Here is a 12952-nt window from a genome sequence, read left to right on the forward strand (position 1 = left end):
TTGCACTCTCTAGAGCCCTGCCTGAACCAGGGGGAAGCTGCTGGTGCCTTTGAGGTGTTTGGGTGCTGTGGGGATGGGGGCATGGAGTGCTTGGGTGGATGGCCAGCCAGCCACCTGTGCCAAGCTCTGTCCTTCTGCAGCATGCCAACTCTCAGGAGTAGCAAATTTCAGTTTTACAGTAGATTATGAAGTGAAGGCTGAAAAAAGGGAAAACTTCTTTTATTTCTCAGACAATTAAAGAACTCAAGGTTATTTTGTCTTAGGAACACATCTCTACCTGCCTGGCTTTCTCCTACTTTGCTACAAGCTGCACTTGAGTGGCAAAGTGATTCTTGTATGTGTAGAAAGTGGGGGTGCCTGGGAAGAGTTCAGCACTCACAGGCAGACTGGCTTATTGGAGAAGCTGAATAGTCAGCACAGTGAGTTTTCCCCACTGCTTGCCATTCACCAAAGCCTAAATCTTAGGCATTAAGCTGAATATGAATTCTTGAAAACATATGGCATCAATTCTGATGCTGATTGCTTTTGGTAAGTTGGCTTGATATAGCCAAATCCTTTGAGTTGTTTTCCACTCCCCAACAGGGAATGTGAGAAAAGGAGGAAGATCTAGGTCTGAGAGAGACCAGGTCTGGCCAAGCTAGCTCCAACAATGTACTTGTTTTAGCTATCTATCTTCCCTATAGGACCAGCTGTTTCTTCAGGAGCCCTGCTCTGGAATGTGTGCAAGTTGGGAAAAGACCTCACCAATAACTCTACACTTACAAAGCTGCTGAGTGGTACAGAATATACAGAAGACTACCCTGAAATACGTGAAGTAAAGAGTTAATGAATCCTCAAGAAGCTTTAAGTTTGCACAGAGAAATCAGACAGGGGAGTTTCACCAGTACATTTCTCTGGCCAAACCCACAGATAAAGATTAACTGAAAGTCTTCAGGGACAGCAAACAGAACAATGTTACTGTGAGGCCAAGTGTTGTTTTGCCATTTGTTCTCTGTATGTTACCATGGAGTACAAGTGCTGCTTGTGGGTACAAGAAGAAATAACCTTATATTCGTATCCTACATTTATCTTGGACACATCCTTAAGTTTAAACAGTTCATAGCGCTCTTCTTTTGTACTGGACCATTCCACTGCTTTCTTAATGGAAATCCCTCCATCTGGGGACACTCCACTGACACCTTTGTTTAAGACCCGCTGCAGAGATTTCCGTAAGTAATGTGCTTTGATTGTGTTCCTGTTCTTTCCGCATTCCCTGGCTGGGAGTGCTTGAACAGACAGACATTGCGTGTGGAATGTTTGTGGGAGTGGGCTGTTTTGAGGCAAGTGTCCAAAATATCCATGAAAGAGCCTCAGAGTGAGAGTTGTGCAAATCTGTATTGCAAACCTGTTACTAAATATGTATGCTCATCCAGGTGAAAAACTGGGAAGTATATCATGTAACGCTATGTGTCCTGTTGTGCTTGCATATATTGCAGATCACCAGTGCTGTTAATTAACTGAAATTGTTTGCAGAAACTTCTTGACAAATTGTTCTGAAAAACGTATAAACCTAAGGAAAAAGCATGGCTGTTCGTGGGGGGGGGGAAGCAAAAGGCAGAAAATGAGCAAGCTACTTTTTTTTTTTTTGTGAATTAATTAACCATCTTCAGATCTGACAAAATAACTCAGAGGAGGCTGATGTCTTTTGTTGCTCTATTTTCAGCCAGTACAGGAAGCAAAAGTGTCAGAAATCTCTCTGCAAAGCCTGTTTTGATGAGATTTCCAGCCAGTTTCATGAATGAAGTTGGTTTGGATTAACTGTGAATAAGTCCTTGGGCAGAACTAGCAAATCATGGGTTCATTGATCACAGACACTTGTGTGCATGGCGTCTGACCCAACACTCAATAAAGGCAATGGGAAACCTACTGGGGCAGCTTACCCAATAGCTGTGGAGCCACTTTGCAGTTCCAAAGCAGCTGGAGTCAGCTATTCCCAGACACTGGAAACTGGATGGGAGTGAAATTTGTTTATGTTCCTGATTTATGGAACATCAGGCCCAGGGACAAGTTCTCTGCTGCTCATTTACAAAACTGATGTAACAGATGAGACCTAGTAAGAGTCAAGCTCATCCTTTCTTTCTGCTGCTCTGATGTTTTATTTTCCATCTGTAATTAACAAGGATGGATGCCTACTTTTGGGATTGTTTAACTGTGGGGGCTGTTTCAGGGCTGTCCCCTGAGGCTGTCTCCACAAGTAACATGTTTTTTAAGTTATGCCTCTCTATTGATCCATGCCTGAACAATTACCAGTGGTGCTTGCTCTGAGCCCAAAGGTGTCTGCAATCAACCCCACAATGATATTCAAGGAGAGCACTATTTTAAAAGCCTGCCTCTCCCAAAGTGTGCTGTGTGTTTAAAATGTGACAGGCTACATGACAGGACCCAAAACAGAGACATTTGAGAAAGCTTGGGATCTTCTGATCCTTGAGCCTGAGCTCAGCCATACTTCCTGACTTTGGCTTGGGAGTCTCTGTTTCAAACACACCATTTTCACCTGATATCTGTATCTTTATCGTGCCTGCAGAATAACCACTGTTTTAAAGATTCCTGCCTTGATATTACAGTGTCATACTCTGCCTGACAAAGCCCTAAAACCTGGTGGCTGGTAAATAAAAATTATAGATAATGATTGTTTCATTAGAGGCATCAAAAACTTCACCAGAGCTGTTTTCCTAAAACAGCTCAGCTGCTCTGAAAATGGCAAAGGAAACTTAGTGTCACGTAGCTCACTTTGCCTGCTCTGCAAACTCCAGCTAAGGCTCCTGGGAGTCAGATTTTCTAGAGGTGGAAATCCAGTGTTGAATGTCTGATGGGGCATCAGGGCTACCAATTCTGCTTGTGAGGCTGTATGAAAAGCTAATATGTGCATTGAGAAGTAAAATCACTGACTGAATGATCCTGCAGGAGTTGTGGGCCCAGTTCTTGTTTCTGTGGCTGTTTTTTTTTTTTTTCTCAACCTTGGGATGGTTGCTCTTTCTCCTTGTCCTCACACGGGCTCAGTTGCTGGATCAGTCTTTCAGTAGGTGGAAGAGAGTAGGAGAGGTCAGGCCTCCCATCTGCTTCTTTAAGCAGCCTGGACAGCCCCATGGCTGGCACAGTTTCTGCCTGCAGAGACTGGAGTCAGCAAAGAGCCAAGGGAGCAGGGCACTATGATCCCTATCTCCATATAGGGCTGTCACTGTGCTCCTATGCAGCTGCAGCACCAAACTGCTTGTGGAGCCAGATGCCATACAGGAAATGGGACTTAAAGGGAGCTTCCTTCAGGCACAGGTTTTCCTTCAGAGCTTTTCTTTCAGAAGGTAGATAGTCCTCTGTCACTTCTTCTCAGCCTGGTGGCAAAGTTACTTGTGCTGACAGCCCTCAATTTGGGGGCTGATGCAGCAAGACAGGTTGGAGTGAGCCTGTTTGAAAAGGTCTGTGCCAATTAGGGTCAGCTGTTGTTATCATAGGGGCAGTTAATTGAGGGGCTATCAATAGGCAGCAGGCCATCTCTCATTTTCCTTCCCTCCTGTTATTTAGCAAAACTACTGAGAGGAGGGCTGCATTATCTTTACTTTTATCTTTAATTCTGTGACTGCAGTAAAAGCCAGTATCTGAGAAGCCACTGAATACAGGATAGAATTGGTTCTGTAATAATAACTTGTTTTCCCTCTTTGAAAATAAATATGGTCCTTAGTAGAGAATTTACACATTGCTGGCAGTCAATCAGCCAGGACAATCTGGGCTCTGAGTACTCGATTAGAATAACTTTAAGGAAAATTGCCTTCCTCAATCAAGTAAGGATCCATTAACCTGATGAAACAGGGTTTGCTTATCTGAGAGGTTAAGACTCAAAACACAGCCTCGGCTGTATTAGATGAGGCCTCTTTTAGAATGGGAAGTAATAAAAACACCATCTGTCATGTCTAGTCAATCAGACTTTGTATAAGAGAGGAATTATTCCTCTGACTTTACCATTATAAGATCATTTGTTTGTTAACAATGGGAAGTGTCAGGAATTCTGAACACTGGTTTTATTCCATCAAATTATTTCTAGCTGCCTTTATCTTGCAGAGAATTAATATTAATCTGAGTTTATACAGGAAAGAAATATTTCTAGATGAATACAATGCTAAGGCATTCTATGTTGACTCTCTAGTGATTTATTGTTAGAGGTAAAACTGAATGGGAGATGGAGGAAAAAGTGCCATGTACACTTTACTTCTGAAAATTATTATTTTTGTAAACCAATCTCATGCAAGTTGCTGAGCACTCAAACGTTCTTTGAAGTCAATTGAATATATACCTCTCTTGTAGCCATAAAGGACCTTAAAGGACTGGGGTGGCTAGATCTTCTCATGTTATACAGAGGCATAGCTGGAAGTCCTGAAAAAGGTGATTGCATTTTTTTGGCATGGATTTATGTAAGCTAATAAATGCTGGCACTAATGGATTTCTCTACCAGTACATTCTCCTCTATTTGCTAAGGAGCACTTGGAGACATCTAAAGACTGAATGCCAGACAGCAAAGACAGGAGATGGAAGGAGTGGTGGAAAGCCTATACCAGCATATACCCAGCACTGCTGCTCATCAGCTGGGGGGGAAACATCATCTTCCCTTGTCACACACCACAGATGAGATTGCAGTGGATGCATTAACATATGCCATTGCCTGCTGCTTGGGCACGTGCTGTGCTGCTGCCCAGCACATTCAGCACTACTTTATAGCTTCTGGGTGGCCACAAGCTGGAAGCCACCAGAGGTGGTTTTTTGTGCCTGTGGGAAAACCATTTCTGTGTTCAGGGTTGCTGTTTGCACAAGAGAAGCAAGGGGGTGTTTGCAGGTGTGTGATGCAGGACTCAGCTGTTGTGTGATGGGCACAATCCTATGCAAGATCCCAGGAGGAAGGAGGCAGGCTGGGGATAGAGGAGGGTGAAAGCAAATGCCTAATTCAGCATTCAGTCATAGCCAAAAGATGTGCTCCAGTTAGGCTGCTGAGCCTGGAGTCCTTTGAGAAAGGCATGTTGAGCAGAAGGAAGACAACATGTTCTCTGGGGTGGCATCAGGAGAAGGCTGAGCACTCCTGGTCCCACTGATGTCAGGTGGATCAGATGCCACTCAGCTCCTAGCAAAACTGGATCTCTTTTGGGGAGTTAGCATAAAGATGAAGAATCACACATGAGTTCTTGTTTCTATGAGAGAATAACCTTTCTCCCTGCCAAGCTTTGGGGGGATTTGTCATGAGTGCCAGTGGAGAACAGACTGCTGTGGGCACAGGATGGCCAGGACAAAATGAATTGTGCTACAAAGTGTTAGTGTCCCTGGAGACCCAAATGCTCTATGTTTAGATTAACATTAAAAAAAGAGGAAAAAAAAAATCTCTAATTTTGTGCCAGTCCCTTTGGGACCTGATGCAGGAAAAACCCACATGACTGCGCTTCCCCCTGGAGCTGGTGAGAGCTACTCCCACTCACTGTGTTAGCAAATTGATCCCCATGGTCACTGCGGGGGGAGGCTGAAAAGAATGGATGGCACTGCAAGCTCGTTATGAAAATGCAGGGAACCAGAGTTAATGAATCTTGGATGAGCCCCTAATCTGCCTGGCCCTCGGTGGAGAAAGCTGGTTGGGGAGGATGTGATTAACGTCTCAGTGGAAATGACAGTCCCTAGAATGCAGAAGGTTGTGTCATATCTGTCAGTGCTTGCATCTGGGAGGGGCCACTGTCAGCTGATATCTCTGTGGATTAGATCTGGAGAGTTTTTTATCAAAGCAGAGGTATTTTTGGGATTTACATGTTCTCTGTCCCTGGCAGCTTGCCCTGATGAAATACCGATTACACAATTGCAATCTGACTTAAACTATAGTCAAAAAATCAGCTGCATGTTGGGTTATGGTGAGAATACCCTCGCTGTGATGGCAAAGATTTGAAATTGTGCTGTGCATTTTGTCTCCTGACACAGGGAAACTTGCAAAGAACATTGAACAGGCTGTTTACTGTGGGTATATGGAAAAGAATTTGGAAAACTGAAATTAATGCCTTCTCTGAGATTCTCATAGTCCTGTAGCGGGATTAATGAATGAAACCACTTGCCCCAGATGTACAGAAGATTAGTGCTGCTTGACTGTTGTTATATGGCCAGTGGAGTTAAGGTTAGGAAACCTGAAACAAGTGCTCAAGGGGTCTGACAAGTAGCATAGTCAGAAAGGAACCTCAGGGTCCTGCTGTCACAACCTGTAGCTGTCCCCCTTCCTTCACTGCCCGATAGACCCACCCGGTTCAAGGCAACCCTGTGAGCCGGTTGTGAGGAATAGAGTAGTTACAGGATTTCTGCTTTCTCATTACTGACTGCCTCTTGCTGAAGCAAGTAAAAGCAGCATTTTACTTGGGAGCCGGGTGGGAGAGCGTGTGGGGGACACCACCGGAAAGCAGGTACTGGTCAACTGAGGGATCAGTGCAGAAATTCCCAGGGCAGTGTCTGTCCCAGAGGCTGGAAGTAAGCATGGAGAGTAGGGCACTGTACCCAAGGGGTGACTGGGACACTGTATTCGACTGTCTTTTGGCGTTCCACTAGACCCAAGGCTGCTGCAAGCTGCGATATCTTCAGGAGCTGAGCTGTCCCTCAGAGCCTGTGGCACAATAAATCAGTAGCTGTTTTTCATTTGCTGTGATAACAGTACAGGCAGGGCAGCTTACGGGATAGACTGCTGGGCTGGCGTGCAGGAGGTTTCAGTGGAATCTACCTTCATCAGGATGGTTTTTCCCTCTTTTGTTCCTCTCTGAAATGGAGATACTGATATCTGCTCATTGAGATGCCCTGAGACCTGCTGCTGAAAAGCACTATGTTAAGATCCTGCTTCTGAAACCACCAGGGAGAAAATGTTCTTGGGACACCAAATGGCCCTCAAGTATTTTTCCAAAGTTCTGCATCGCCACATACATCTGTCTTCCAGCTGCAGGGACCTCCCACCTTCTCACTCCATGAAGGGGACAACCCAGCCTCAGCTCCAGGCAAGTGGACTGGATAAATCTTCAGATTTTTCTGTTTCCAGGCTCTCTCTGTTATTCAGAGATTTTGAACAGAAAGCTATATCTGAGCCAGACAGGTGTGTCATTGTGTGTCTGAGAGACTAGCACACCTTGTGACAATCAGAATTGATCACTTGCACCCTTGCAAGTCAAACAGAACTAACTACTGTGTTAGGTCACATGCCCTCATACACCAATTTTGGCTATCCTTTTCTGGATGTTTTTTTTTTTCAGAGCATTCTCTCTGACTTTACATACCTATGTGAACAGTAAAACTAGCTATTGTTTCAACTAGGGACTGTCTCTAAGAAGTGGGCAGCATTCCTAAAATGCTTTAAATCTGTATAAAGGGGAAACAAAGGACTACCAGGAAGGGCAGAACGTAGAAACATCCCAGGGACTGGACATGTTCCGATTGCCTGGGGCACCTGGGTGTACATTTTCTCTATGTCTTGAACTTACTGAAACCAGTGCTACCAGTCAGCTCTGAGTCATGGTGTGCATGGCACCTTATATCACAGCAAAAAGTACAACTTAGAAATGGAGGGGAAAATAGCTGAAAAAGAATTCAAGAGGTCACTTAGCCCGTCTCTTTACTGACAACCTGATTAGTTAAATTATTCCTGATTTTCTATGCAATATATAGCCTTCTTTGGTATTCACTTGCTGTTAATCAGTGGTCTGTTCTGAAAGATCACAAGTCTTATTCTCGAGCCAACTTCCATTGTTTTTTTTCAGAGGTTTTGTGACACTCTCATCTTGGGAGCCTAGAAAGTAATTTAAATTCATGGTTGTATTTTGTTTGTGCTGAGTTTTCTTCATTTCCTGCCTCAGCTCTCTCGTGCCCTGTGTTTTGCTTGAGCATTCCCTCCCATGAAGAGAAAAATCTTAATTTTTCTTTGCTATGGCAGCCTCTTAAAAAATTGTTCAGAAATAAAAGCCCTTCCTGTTGTGGTTCCCCCCTCCAATCTTCTAATAGAGTCACAAGCATTACCAAGTGAAGCTTTTTATTTTTCTCAACAATTATTCTCCCTCCAGCTTTTCTTCTCTATTGCATTTTCTGGCCTGTAGTGCTCATATGTCTTTTCTGCTTGTTTTTCACAGTGCTTGCCCAGAGTCTCATGCTGCTGGCTTTGCCATGCTGTGCTTTGTACTTATCTATGCCATATCTTCTTATAATATGACTAGCGCTCCCTGGATTCTGACCATACTTCCTACATTCTGGAATCCTTCTTACCATCTATCTTTTCTTTAATCTCTCTTCTGTGAATAGCTTGCTCTTTTGTAGCCATTATTAAAGTTTTGCTTCAATCCTCCTTGCACAAGCCCCTTACAATTTGCCATCATCTTTTCATGAGTTGTTCAGGCTGTTCTTCTTCCTTTCACTTCAGGCTGTGCATCCCTTGTTGCTCTGTCAAATGACTCATCACCTCTAGGAATTTATTCCTCATTTCATTTTGGAATTTGATCTGTGATCAGCTTAGGTTGCTCACTATTGCACGTATAAGTAGCTATTGCTGCCTGTTTCTCTTCACTCTTAAGTTCAGATGTCTCTCTGTGTTTCCCTGAAACATTTTTATAGTCCTCCCGCCCAATTCCCCTGTGTCAACCTTTGTCCAGCTAATAGGAGAGTTCAGCAGGAATTATAACCTGTTTGTAGCCTTAACTGTATCTTGTGTGTTGAGGTGATGATGAGAGATATGTGGCCATGAACCAGGTGGGACTTCAGTGCAATGAAAAGGGGAAGGATGCAGGTGGCTTCAGGGACTTGCTTTGTGGTCATGGAGACACGATTTTACTCTATTGCTGAACCCACAGAATTTCACTTTAAACCATTTCTGTACTGTAGAAAACATCTGATGTTTTCCCCTGCGGAGGAGTTGCCTTAAAGCCTCTCTGAAAGAGCAGTTTAGAGGAGGTTATAGGGGAAAGCAGAAAGTAGTAAACAGCAGAAGTGGAGTACAGAAACTGTTGATCCTCTTTTAGGCAGCTCATGGCTTAAAGGTGGAAAAGGGTCTGGGGGAGCAGCATGTCAATGTTACGTCTGCATTCCTATGTGATATGTGAAGAACCAGGAGCTGAAGACAGTCTGTCAAAAGGTGATGAAACCTTGTGTCTTCTCACAACCTTAACTACTAGGTGCTCCATCCCTGGAAACATTCACAATCAGGTTGGGCAGGGCTCTGAGCAACCTGATCTAGTTGAAGTTGTTCCTGTTCATTGCAGAGGGGTTGGACTGGATGGCCTTTAAAGGTCCCTTCCAGCCCAAACTGTTCTATTATTCTGTGATACTGAAAGACATGTATAGATAAGGTCAGCTCTGTAGCTGGTTGTACAGTGTCAAAAATTTGGATTTATGGTCAGCTATAGATCCTGCCTAGTCACAGAGCCAGTCCCTGTCCACATCCAGAAGTAGTAATTTTATTGAAAGGTAGTGTAGCTGCAGTGCGAAGTGATTGATCGTGAACATCCATGAAAGGTGCCATGTAGCCTCAGAGGCTGTGTTCAAGAAAGGCAGATTCCCTATGACATTTGGGAGCTGAGCAAAGATGACTTCAGATCAAAAACTAAATGAAAATTTAACTATTTTGTTGGTGGCCGAAGGACTGCTGTTGTGAAGTGAAACATTAACAACAGTGTGAGAGCGAGCTGGGATTGCTCAACAAGGTTCATCTTCAGGCACAACAGAGCTGGGGTTGTTCAACGCAGAGGAATCGTCCGACATGACAGAGGGGGACGGCACGCCGCGGGCTGCCAAGGAACCCCAAGCTGGTGAGAGAATTTAAAAAGAATTCTTCTTGCTAATCATAGGAGAAACTGAAAGTAAAAACGTGTGAGAAGGGATGAGAAGTTTCTTGGATTGTTACAGGTTGACTAGAGACCAGATGACAATCACTTAAATATAGATTAGGTACTTTATATTGTTAGTGGTATTAATCTAAATACCTTTACAATTTTGAGTCTATACAGGCTGTTGAATAGTGGAGAGATGTGGGTTTGAAGGCCCCTGGCATATTTTCCTGGTTGTTCAAATGATTTTATAAATCGTTTTCTTAAATTACTTTGAAGTTTGGGAGAAGTCTGCAGGCAATGGAAACCAGTCTTGATCTGTCTAAATCAGTTAAGCCCTGCTCTTTCTTGTGATCAAAGAATTGGAGAAAATAAGCCAGATGAGACCTGGAGAGGTTATCATGTCCTTCCAGGGTCTGGTCATTAAGCCCTAAGTGTTGCTGGTGCACATTCTTCTGGCTTCTTAAAACCTTATCTTGAAAATAAAGACAGAGGAGAGAAATGCATATATGGTAAAAGGGCTATAAAATTATGGCCAGTGTCTATGAATTAAAAATACTACTCATTATTAAGAGATGAGTGTGACTGAGCTGAAAATTAGGAAGGGATTGTACAACAAGATGAATCCAGGTAAAAATGAAGAGATTAGTTGAGTATAAACAGATTAGGTTGCACAGCACTGCAGCAGGGAGCAGTGAGAACGTGGGGTTTGTAAAAGCAATGGGAAAATGCAGATTTTCTTCCTGAGGATTTGGGAACCAGAAAAAATTAAATTATGAACTCAAAGTCATAGCAAAATCTATTCATGGGAATTTCTGGCTATATGAGGCATCTGGTAGCTGAATATTACATTTAAGCATGAATCATCCTGCAGACTCCCTACTTGCATAAAGGATAACTTAGAAAAGAGGAAATTATACAGAAAGCAGTCCTTGCTTTTGTGCTTACCAAGTGAAGTTGTTTGGCACAAGATTTTCACAGAAATTCAGGAGGACACCTCATCCATCTGCCTGCTCTGGGACAGGACCTGATATTTATCCAGTCCCGAATACATTCTTATATAACGGAAATCATGGGTTGCCTGAATCCTGCAGCTCCAGCCACACCATCTCTGTTCCAGTGCTTATCTGTCCTTGCTGATACGGAAATTGGAAAAAGGAGCCCAAATCGTCTTTACTGAAAATAAAGTCAGTTATTTCCCTCATCCTTGATGAAAATGGAGAACAGTTGATCTCTGTGGCTGTTTTTCCTGTCAGTGGATAGAAGCAGTGTTTGGTAGTCTTCTTCCCCAAATGTCATATTTTTCATTCCAGAGCTGCAAAATGGTTTCTCCCATTTTGCCACACCGGTTTGAATTCATACCCTGTTCTCTCCTATGCTTCTCCATCCTGGTTTCAGACACAAAGGAGAGCAGCACACTGGTGGGCTGGTGTTCTTTTGCTCATGGAAAAGCTGAGGACCTGCATGTTTTGTGCTTTCCTAGTCTGATGGAAAATCATTGATAGCTACTCTGAGAGAGATTTCCCAGTTGTCCACTATATGGGCATTTCATCTGTGCTTTATTTCCTCGTGAGATACCGGCAATACTAGAGTTAGGATATATTGCATACAGAGCTGCTCTAGTCGTTATGCCACTTACCCTGTCACCAAAGAAAGAAACAGTCTGGTTTGAGAGCATTTTTTCCAACCTGAAATGGCTGTTTTGTAATCCTTATTCTCCTTTTGGTGCTTACAAGGGATTATCTGTTCAAGTATCCCTCTGGCTATGTAGGAACACACCTGGGTTGTCCTAACCTGCCTTTTTAAAGGCAGTGGTGATGCTTGTTGTGCTTCTGCCCCCCATATGGGAAGTGCCTGAGTGTATGATATTCAGCACTTGAAGGTGAATTTCATCAGTCTCGAATGATCTGGGTACATTTGAGGTATCCAAATATTACTTAAGCAGGTTTGTCTTGTTTCATCCATGTTGCTATTGGTTCATTTTAATGGTGTTGGGCATCTTGTTGCAATTTACTTTTTTTAGTGGAAAAAACCCAAAAGGATACAACTTTTCTGGCTTCTGTGGATGAGCTTTTGTTTGCTTGTTTTCTGGTTTAAATAACAGCCTTTCATTTTCCTTCCTCTTTCTCCAGTATTGACAGCATTTCTAACACCTTTTCTTATTGCCTTTTGTGTCCCTCTGCTAGCTGTAACTCATTTTGTGCTTTGGCTTTGCAGCCTCCACCGCTCCGTGTTTGATCTGTTTGTTTATACTTGTCTTCAGAAATGCCACCTTATTTCCATTTGTGGTACAATTCCTTCCTGATTTTCAGCCCAGCCTCACAGGTCTCCTTCTATCAAGTATTATTCTGTATCTGTATCTAATGTGCTTGCAAAGTTATTCTCCTTAACTCACTTTTTGCTGTTTGCTACAAGTTACCATTTATTGCCAGACATTTGAATTCCTTTTCTCCCTTTCTGTCTGTGAAGACCTTCTGGCAGCTAATGGCCTAAAAAGCTCTGCAGTGTATTAGACAAGTAGTATGTTAATCCTACTGACTGATAGGGTTTTTCATGCTAGTATTAAAAAAAATAATCATTTAGCTTATGTGACACACAGGGCTGTATACACACAGAGGAAATATAGCTGCAGAAGGCTGAAAATATTAAGGCATCACATTGCAGCAGTGTGGGAGCCCTGTGCAAGAGACAGTGAAACCTTTTCTGTCTTCCTTTTGTATTACTCCTTTAATAACTCTGCTGCTGTGTTTGCTCTGCTTGCCTGTGTATGGCAGAATACAGCAGGTTTCTACTGGGAATTGTATAGAGATACTGGGGGCAGTAAGAGATGCCACCATCAGAAATACTCCTGCTGTCTCTAGCACAGGGTCAGACTTGCAGGACACGAGTATGTGCTACCCTGGTGTGCAGGAGACAGGACTAATGTGCACAAGTCCTGCTCCTTGCACTGCCTCCAACGTTGGGTCTGCTTTTGAGTCACTCTTGCCCGTGAAATGGGCTTGACAAACCCGAGCTCACTGGAGGCTGGACCCAGTGAAGAGGTTGTGTGGGTGTTAGATAACCATGAGGGCTGAAGATGAGCTGGTCTGTGACAGTACAGGGCAGGTATCAAACTG

At 43.4% G+C, this 12952-nt stretch overlaps 1 protein-coding gene across 5 annotated transcripts in view; it reads left to right on the forward strand.

Annotated features, from left to right (window-relative positions):
* SLC15A2 (solute carrier family 15 member 2) overlaps positions 1 to 12952 on the forward strand; it is a 74940-nt gene that overhangs the window by 10115 nt on the left and 51873 nt on the right. For 3 of the 5 annotated variants that reach the window (XM_027678981.1, XM_027678980.1, XM_027678988.1), the window contains exon 2: positions 684 to 1208. The exons of 1 other annotated variant lie outside the window; for it this stretch is intronic. In XM_027678981.1, coding sequence (XP_027534782.1) covers positions 1142 to 1208 — 67 coding nt within the window. In that variant the 5' untranslated portion in view covers positions 684 to 1141. Of the gene's footprint in view, positions 1 to 683; positions 1209 to 9716; positions 9819 to 12952 lie in introns of those variants that run through there. One more of the 5 variants, XM_027678982.1, reaches the window with a different exon arrangement.

Source organism: Neopelma chrysocephalum, unplaced genomic scaffold, assembly GCF_003984885.1.
Source record: "Neopelma chrysocephalum unplaced genomic scaffold, ASM398488v2 Primary Assembly neopelma1_44, whole genome shotgun sequence".
Taxonomy (NCBI): domain Eukaryota; kingdom Metazoa; phylum Chordata; class Aves; order Passeriformes; family Pipridae; genus Neopelma; species Neopelma chrysocephalum.